Raw genomic sequence first — 9,937 nt, 5'->3', positions numbered from 1 at the left:
GAATAAAGAGGAGAATACCTCTGCCATGTCTGCGGATTTTGTTTTGTTTTGTTTTGTTTTGTTTTCAAAGAGAGAGCAAATTCACTCAGATGCACCAACTGCATGAACTAGGGCCCAGCGCAGATGCACGAGTGAAATTTCTAGCAATCTGCTGGCCTACGCAGAATTGAATTAAGCGAGATGTTCATTTGTCAGAGATGCCAGGGTATGGTCCCACAGAGATGCACTCGACGAAACGTGTAGTCCTAGAAACCATGGCAGCGATTATGAAACTGTGGAGAAGTTTTGCTGTACCTGGGGGTCACTGATGGCTGCCTGCCAAAATTGATGGCGTAATTGAGACATTGTCAGTGAAAATGGCCAGCGCAAAACCCATGACAAAGGGGGGGGGGGGGGAGGAGGGGTCAAAGCTAGCTGAGATGAAGATAGTAATTTGCAAATTGGATGAGTAGGGCATCACTAAACAGTGTAGGATAAGAAGAAGAAAACAGAGTTTATAGTCTGTAGGTCTCGTGCTGGAGTAGCTTGTTTTGAAAACATGCAAGCTGAGATGGAAGAAGAAGAAATTACTTTAGAAAGTGTTACATCTCAAGCTAGTTGGCAGAAAACCTATATAGTGGGAAACCATGAAGAGCATAAAAGGAAACAGTTCAAGGGAAAATCTAGAACATAGATCAAGGTTGCAGGAAAGTTTTGAGACTGGCCATCGAAAAAAAAAAAACTTCCAATCTCAAAGTGTGGGAAAATGAATGCTAATGACGAAACACAAGGATTAATCAACATTTTCTAAATAACCCACAGTGCATAATATTCCGCAATTATCTCTTTGAAAGTACACAAGACTAAGTTGTCTTCAAGAATTCATCTTGCATGGCCGGGATGATTCCTTTCCGGAAGGTGATATCAAACAACTCTTCCACGTCACCGATGTTTGGGTATTCATGGAGCGCCCATTTCAAGTACGTCTCAAATTCGTTCCAGTCCACCATGCCGTCGTTGTCCATATCGATGGCGGAAAGGGCCTTCTTGGTGTCGGAACAGCGATAGCAGGAGAAGTAGGGCGCCATGAAGCCGTTGTAGAAAGAGTCGAACTGCAGCATCTCGTCTCCTTTTCCTTCTTCTGTCAGATCCCACTCATCCCAAATCTCGCGGACTTTAGCCAGCAGGTTCTTGGCATGTGGGCTGTTTACTTGAAACTGATCTATGGCATCTCTCATTCTCTCGTCCATCTTTCCTCCAGCTCGATCGAACAGCAAAGCCAGACCCACCATACTCATGTACTCTTCCTTCCTACCATATAGATATCAAAAAGTTGAAGAAAGAGACTTGTCAGTTTTACCAACAGCAATCAGTAAGTCAGATTGAATTAAATGGCAAAGTTCCTGACAACAGATATAGTGTATGGGCCTATTTAGCAAATCAATTCTCTGCATAACTATGATGAACTTTGCAGTGGGTTTTCTCACCTGCCAGTCCGCAGATCTTCAAGAATCAGCTCCTTCATCTTGTAGGCCAATTCCAAGGTGAACTGTGGATTCTCTCCAAAGAGGTCAACTAATCTCTGAAGGATCATCTCCTTGCTGGACAGGGTGGTGATTCTCACAGGTGCCTTCTCACCAAAGAACTTGGCCAAGTCGAACTCTTCAGGCTGAAGGTCGTAAACGAAATCGACTGCGCGCGCGCCGAAAATCGGCTGCTTGATGTGTGGGTCTGTCCCTGTTGTGATTTTGGTGACGTTGATGGCGGCCTGACGAAGGGAGGGGCAGTTGTAGTTCTTGAGGACCTTCTTGTTGCCGAGGCGAATAAGATTCATCAAAGTGACGCAGGATGAAGCATTACCCATAGAAGCGCCTTCCGCGCAAACGCTGGCCCAGATGCCGTTTGCACCATCCATCAGAGCCTTTAATGTGGATTTGATTTGACTGAAATTAATCGGAATTGTCTCTCTTTGCTCGACTTGAATATAGCAAACTGTCTGGTATCATGATTAGGAATGCACATTTATACACTAATAACCACTTTTTCATCTCAATTCAATCTTCGCAACCTTCAGAGTCAACGATTTGGATGGAAAGCATCTTAACAGTGACCGAAATGATATGAATTCATAGTGATTTATTGCCTTGAATTAAGTCTAGAATGCAGATTTATTCGACTAGAGGAGATACTAAATAGGCGTTTTCACATCAGCCCGATGTTTCGAAATAGCGCGCTATTTTCTGACTTGGGAAATTTTCCCGATAGCGAAATAGCGCGCTATTTGATAATGTGAACACAAATTAGCGCGCTAATTGTATCGCTCTGATCGAGAAAATTTCTCGAGTCCAACTCGGGAAATTTCTGAAATAGCGGGATAGTATAGCGCGCTATTTGATAATGTGAAAACGACTCGAGAAATTAGCGCGATGCATCCCATTATGCCTAGCGTGTGTGACCCGATCGATCGAGGCAAACTGCACACAAATCATGAGGAATTTTTGAGAGGGCACACACATTACTAATGCTGTTTGCACATACTCGGCTGTCGAATTAGCTCGACAAAAATTCGGGCTGATGCGAATAAGAAATGAAATAGCGCGCTAACTCGCAATCGCGAAAAATGTCTCGAGCTTGGATTTATATCGGGCTGATGTGAAAACGCCTATTGAGTCCACCTTATTGCCAATATGTCGATAGCTCAGGACAATATTCAAAGATGCGCTCCAGAAAGAAGCCAAAAAATTGTTTTGGAATTTTTATAATACAGTCGTAAGAACTGAAATTTTGAAAAATAAATTTTATGTATTGTGTTTAGAGTGATTTACCTTTGATAATATGGTAAGACTTGAATTGCTTCCGCTTATGCTGGCTGATTTATTTTTTTTTTTCCTTTCACAACATGGCATACAAGGATACAAGGATACTTCTATGTAGGACATTGCGCTATAATTCAGAAACATAATACATTAAGGTGGATTGAATAAAAACGATTTAAGGAACCATTACCTGCATGCAAAATCGTTATCGTTAACGAATACTTACGAATCTCTCAGTAGACTATTTGATTTGGATGACGGGTCTATGGAGCCTGATTGTAGCCCATTTTAAAGAAGATTTGCACTCCCATCCATCAAGTCTAACATACAAGTGTATTTATTTTACTTCCATCTCCAGCGTTTTGTTTGCTTGAATATTCGACTCACCTGTAGCGCAGTTGCATCGCAGTAGCCAAACTTTTCATGGACATGAACCAGTAGATGTCCCTTCCACTTGTTGTCGTCCATGATTTTGCGGATGTACCGCGCCCACATACCGCACTCCTCGGGCAGGGATTTGCCTCTGGGCTCCTCAAACAAAATGCCGAAAGGACGTCGATTTGGCGGCAGTTTGGCAAGGAAGGATACCACCTCAAAGAGTCGGAAAGAGTGTTTAGCCATGGCGTCGGGTATATCTCTGAAGTTAAACATCACCTTGGCCTTAGAACTGAGGTTCTCATAGCACCAGTTGTTCCATTTGCTGAGCAATGCGCACATGTCGCGTATGGAGAACTTGTTGAAGTCATATACAGAGTCGCCCAGGTCCACCTCAAATATCACGCTGTACAGACCGGCTTGCTGGAGTTTTCGGATACCTATGGGAACGCTTGTAGTGTCCGGTATCTTGTCTTTTGTGCCTGTTCAATGAAAAAAAAAAAAAAAACACGACACAGCAAAACAAAAGCATGATTCACCACTAACTTGACAAGTATAGCTCCTGATTCTTGATATCTTTGTAGGTTACATCGACTTGTTTCTGGCGTTTGTTGATGACAATTAATATCATTCCCCCTGCCTTCTGAAAGAAGCAAGCTAAGTTCTCTTGTCATCATGCGTACAGGTTAAATATTATGTTGATTTTTTTCCCGTTACATTTTCTTTATGGGGACTACATCGTTCTGCACAGACATCAGAGGCCGCAGCCGTCTTTTCATCCAGTGATGGCAGCACTAAAACTTCAAAAATTCAGAACTTTTGGACGGATCGTCTGATTTTCCTCAAACTTCCTCTGATGTGTTCAACTGATATTACTGCATTTTCTCAATCCTTACGTATAATGATGAGGGTGAACTCACGGTCCTTTAAGTACAAATTGGGGAATTGATATGGGGATCCCCCTGCTCGTGATATACAGCGTTACCCTTGAGAAATCTCGTGTTTCTTGATAACATCGAGTTAACTTCATTAACTTCAAGTGCGATTACACAGTACTTTACTCCGAGCTTATCTTCGAAGTTAGCTTAACTTGAAGTTAAGGATCTTCGTCTGAACCAACTATTATTTGGAGGCTGGACACCACATTCTTTAAAATTCAGGCCGACTATATTTTCATTTTTTTTTTTTTTGTCTATACATTGAAAACAAACTATAGCAAACAAACAAAAACCTGTGGAAATTCATAAGTCTTTCTTTGATGATCTTTGAACGGAGTTTAAGCATGGTTTGTAGGTGATTTCAGCAAATACTGGGCATCGATTCAACGATTCGACCATCAGGTTGCATCTTCAATTTCAATTTCACTTTTATTTTCATATTTCTCTTTGACAATTGAAATACATGAAATATAAGAATATCAAATAATACATAATATCCAGCTAGGGTTAAGCATAATTACAAAACGAAATAAATGATATCCAGCGAGGACACATACAAAGAATATTGCAAACATTATAGTGGTCAATCTATAAAGAAATGTGAAGGAACATACTTAAAAGCAAGCTTGTCGAACCCAGTTAAAATCGAGCTACAGATTGAAATGAGGAGCATGGGTGCAACCGAGACATAGAGAAAAAAGCCCACAAATATACAGGGATACAGCGAATTCTTCTCGAATGCATGTTTGGGGGTCGGATGAGCCACATGCTGCAAGTGGATGAGCCGTTGTCATTCTGGCAATAATAACAATATGAGTCAATGTATAATGACAGTGGTATAGTTCAGACAATATTAGAAAATTATACATTTCGTGCCTTCAGAAGAGACTGGGAAGTATTGAGAAATATCTTGGAACGGACAACTTGTTTACTCTTCCTGGTAACGAACGTGATGGAACGGGACTAATTATGATCTGCGCGTGTGTTTCATTGTGCTGGTTCAAACCGGTTCAGACATTGCAGTAAATGTATATACTAAGTGAGAAAAACAACACGTAATGGCCCGAATTCACGAAGGTCGTACAAAATGAAACCATGGACAAAAAGTATTGAGCGCTAAGTGTCGCATGGAATATTTCGTTACGAAATTGGTAATTTCGTCGACAAAATGACCGTTTCGTCCTCTAAATTATCTTTTCGTTTCGTGGACGAAATGTTCATTAGTTATAATGTTGTCATTTCGTTAAAAAAAATAATCATTTCATCGACATGTATCAAGAGAACGAGAGGGAGAGAGAGAGAGAGAGAGAGGGAGGGATAGGGGATAGGGGAGAGGGAGAGAGAGAGTGAATGAGTACAGTATGTTTAACGTAGCAAAATCATAGAAAAGAAATAAAAAACGAGGTAGAGCCTGGACAAAAACCAGCGGTAAGTAGTATAGTCGCGATGCATAACATCACGTGATGCAGTATAAATACGAGATATTGGCCTAGAGATAGAAGCACTCTGAGAGCGCAGAGCTCCGCCAAGCCGCTGCATTACTTTGTTCTTCCATTATAGAGATCAGTGATTTCCGACCATACGTGTACATGCTGAAAATCACCCGATTTCCCAATGTAGAATGCCTTTTGTTACTTCATCAACCCTCAACATACAGTACCAGGCCTGTGATAGGCCGTGGGACGACCCCGATTTTCGTTCAGTTTCGTTGCAACGCGAGGTGCGTTAAAATATTTTGGCTTCAAAAGATGGGTCGCGTCGTTGAATAGAACCGTTCGATTTGAACGCCCTGTAGGCCTAATATTCGGAACCATCGCACTCATAAACATTATAGGGGAATTTACACCTACACCAATTACAGACTCGAGTTTTGTTCGGGTTACAAAACTCGAGTTTTTTGCACGTGCGGACACAACCCCCCCCCCCCCCCCCCAAAAAAAAAAAAAAAAAAAAATCAGCGCGATCAGCGCGATGCTTCTTAACTAAAGAAATTTTGCTCTTATTTCTGATAACGGGTGAGAAATTGCTGATGCTGAACAGCAAATATGGTATGCAATTTTTACTAAACGCATCCCGAAATTGACTAAGAAATAACTGCTTGATCTTTTATTTTATTTAATTATTTTTCCATGATAGTCACAAATGACATGGAAATGAAACAACAATACATATAATTACAAAACATGCAAGGAATATAATGTATACAGTGGCGGATCCAGGGGAGCGCAATGGGCGCACACTCCCTTTATTTTTGGTTAAAACAAAAGAAATAAAAACAAAAAATGGAGGATCGAGGGGTGCGTGTGCCCCCTTTAATTTTGTAAAGGCACCCCCTCTTTGCCTAATTCCTGGATCCACCTCTGATATAGTATGTGACCATGCATCATAAAACTAATAAAAAGTCCAACGACCTGATTTTCCTTTAGAATTCAACATTCAGCTCTATAGGCCTATATACAAGCTTTTTTTTTTCGGAAATAACAATTATTCCTCTTCAATATATCTCTAAATTTGGAATCATTATAACAAAGGGAAGTTGTCCAGTGTACAGTTTTTCGCCAAAACTCTATTTTTGGGTCTGACGAAGCTTTCCCGGCACTATCCTAGAATTTACGGATTGGGAGCGAGAGAAACCCTTTAAACACTCTCAAATATGATTCTATTGATGTTTGAAAGAATGATGCTATTACAGTGAAAGTTAGTATCAGTCCTGAATAGATCGCACTCACTGAGTGTGCAAACTTTCGTTATCGTATGATACCCTTCAAACATTCTCCAATTTCTACTGATTTTTTTTTTCCCAAAGGATGATGCTATAAAAACGAAAGTTAGCATCAATTATGAATAGGCCGTACTCAATGAATATGCAAACCTTCATTTTCGTATGATATAGAGGTTGCTATGTATATAAATACGGGATGGATCCAGAAAATTCTGTTCGGGGGGTGGTGGTAGCGCAAAGCAGTTAATAATTCACGTGCCACTTCCGGGTATCATCAGCAGACAAGCAAAAATATGGATCCCATGCGATTTCTTCATGCACACTTTTATATAAAAAAAAAAAAAATTAAGGAATGGCGCGCCCCTTTTGATTCTATTTCTTTTATTTAAAAAAAAAGACAGCGAACAAAACTGGGAAATGTACATAACTTCTATAATTATGTCCTGTTCTTATTTCAATATTATTCACTAACATGCAAAGCAACTATATAGATATACATTGTATTACATGAAAGAAAGAAATAGGTCACAATGCCTGGTTGTTGAAAAATGAATACCTTCAGTTATCTCGGAGAATGCCCACAGACCTTCGGGATCCTCCCCTTTCTCTTTCAGCTGCTTGATGAAAACATCGTCCACGCGGGTCATGTGGGAGAAGGAGGCCACGACGGTGTGTTTAAAGCCGCACTTTTTCGCCTCTTCATAGATCTCCCACTTGTTCTCCAGGGTGTGGCCCCGTAGTTGCCCCACAGTGCTCTCCCGGATCGAGTTGTCCAGCACGAAAAGGTCCAAGTCGCGAAGAACTTGATATTTGTCAATTGCTTTGGCAACGTCCCTCTCGTACACAGTGTCCAGAGCCTCGACTTTTGACGACGTTTTACCCATCTATATAGTGACAAAAACGAACAGTAAATGAAGTTATGGTTGAAAATGATTAGTTTTTTTTTTTTTTTTCAATGCCAACGTTAGTAAGATAGGACATTTGATGAGCGCTTTTGCCCTAATTCTGATCAGCAGATATAAAGCCCATGCAGCATATCTGGGCCAGGTGTACCAGAAAAACAAAATCGCACGTCATTTTTTTTTCTCAAATTGCAATTACGAGTTCAAGATGAGGACAAACTGTCGACGTTTAAACATCATGCCTCCCGTAAGAAAACAAAACAAAAATAAAATAAAAGCTGAGAAATATATTTGCAAATCTACATTCTAGCATCGATCCATTTAGACAAAGCGTGGAATCTGAATGAAAAGACAGTACTATGGCTAAAACTTAATGTTTAAGGAGCCGTACATAGGCTCTATGAAATTATAAGCTGCCATATCCTCGAATGGTACGTAATTTCAGAATGATATAGTAGGTGAAACCCACAGAAACAAATCCGAAATATTTATGATGCCCTTTTAATTGTGTCCGTCCCAGTAATGGTTATGAATCATTATCAAAGAGCTTTGACCATAATATGTATATTTCAAGTTGGAATCATCTTTCTTTTAAATTGGCGTGAAGTTTCCTATCACTATGAAAACTGCATGTATACGCAGAGCGGATATCTACAATAGCCTCCCCTAAATACAATATAAATCGAACATGTTTACTACTGTACTTTCGAATGAAATAACTCTGTAAACTTCATTACGCTCTGATAATATGCGGCAAGTTAAATTCACATAGAATGACCGTGATGTGTTTGACAGCATACCTCGTTTCACTGTTGTAAAACAATTCCAAGTGTGTGACTGTGACGTATAGGCCTATCACCTGAAGTCAAAAGGCTTCTATACGGAGAGCGTGGCTGGCGAAGAACTTCGAACACTGAGTAAAAACTCAACTGACATGAAAAATGGTCTTGCCTTCGTGGTCCCACCACTGATTATTGAGATTGCCCTAATCCGCGCACGCTTTTAAAAATCAAAGTTGAAGGTCTGCACACGGGGCTCGCTTTGAGATTACAAGAGTATTTTGGATTAATCCTTTGTAAGGCAATATAGCATTGTGATAACAATGGGACCAGTATATATGGACACACATCCGTCAATAAACTGCTATTATGTTCCGACCGCAACATTAGGCATCGATATTGAAATTGAAATAAGGAAATTATCATAGGGGATGTAACTCAGTTAACGGGGTTTTCCCCAGCCTCATGCGTACCCTTAGACATAATGACTCTTGATATATCATGACTTCATTCTTCTCAACGTAAAAAAGAAAATGTACTTTATAAACAAAATAACTGATTACTAAATACATACATGCAACCTTTACCATAATGATATAACATTGATTTGTATCTCTGTTGATAATTTACCTGTGTCCATATTACATGTTATTATGTTCATCGCATTGTTTTACTGATTTCGTAACATTATCTGTATATACGAGCATTTCATTGTATTCCTAATTATTTGTTTGTTAGAAATGAAATACATCCACTTGAACTTAAAGGGGATGGCTAGTAACTGATCAGTGGGAATCAGTGGGAATGCTGGGGATGATTGTTCCAATTCTTGTGGGATTCATTTAAAGGACAAGTTCACCTTCATAAACATAAGGATTGAGAAAATGTAGCAATATTAGTATAACACGTCATTGCAAGTTTGAGGAAAATCGGACAATCCGTTCAAAAGTTATGATTTTTTGAAGTTTTTGTGCAGTAACCGCTGGATGAGAAGACTACTGCAGTGTACGATATCACATGCGTACAACAATATAAAGAAAATATAAAGAGAATTTCACAAAATTTCATCTTTTGAAAAAAAGGACACATTCCCTTGACTCGTTACCGACATATTATGTTATAGGTAATATTATTCCCCCTGCCTTTAGAAAGAGGCAAGTCAAATGCTCTTTTGTTATGTGAAAAAATTGAAAATATGTTAAATTTTCTTACATTTTCTTTATACTGTTGTACGCATATCACATCACAAGCTGTAGTAGTCTCCTCGTCCTGCAGTTCCAACACAAAAATTAAAAAAATTCATAACTTTTGCAATTGTCCAATTTTCCTCAAACTTTCACTGACGTGTTCTACTAATATTGCTGCATTCTCTCAATCCTTATGTTTGTGAAGGTGAACTTGTCCTTTAAGAGTACAGTATATATCT

General features: G+C 39.6%; 1 protein-coding gene across 1 annotated transcript; it reads right to left on the bottom strand.

Moving 5' to 3' along the window:
• Positions 1–423: 423 nt before the first annotated feature.
• Positions 424–8,772, bottom strand: LOC139723763 (uncharacterized). The gene is made up of 5 exons (XM_071634975.1): positions 8,533–8,772; positions 7,387–7,714; positions 3,183–3,652; positions 1,467–1,900; positions 424–1,290 (listed from the first exon to the last, which is right to left on the bottom strand). Exons 2-5 carry the CDS (start codon positions 7,712–7,714, stop codon positions 843–845), a joined length of 1,680 nt encoding a protein of 559 aa, XP_071491076.1. The 5' UTR covers positions 8,533–8,772; the 3' UTR covers positions 424–842.
• Between the last annotated feature and the right edge of the window lie 1,165 nt (positions 8,773–9,937).

The sequence above is a fragment of the Diadema antillarum genome, unplaced genomic scaffold (genome assembly GCF_040938485.1).
Source record: "Diadema antillarum isolate AM-2024a unplaced genomic scaffold, OU_Dant_1.0 scf00000199, whole genome shotgun sequence".
Classification (NCBI taxonomy): Eukaryota; Metazoa; Echinodermata; class Echinoidea; order Diadematoida; family Diadematidae; genus Diadema; species Diadema antillarum.
Note: the sequence above shows the minus strand (reverse complement) of the source record. Positions and strands in the feature narration are given on the sequence as shown.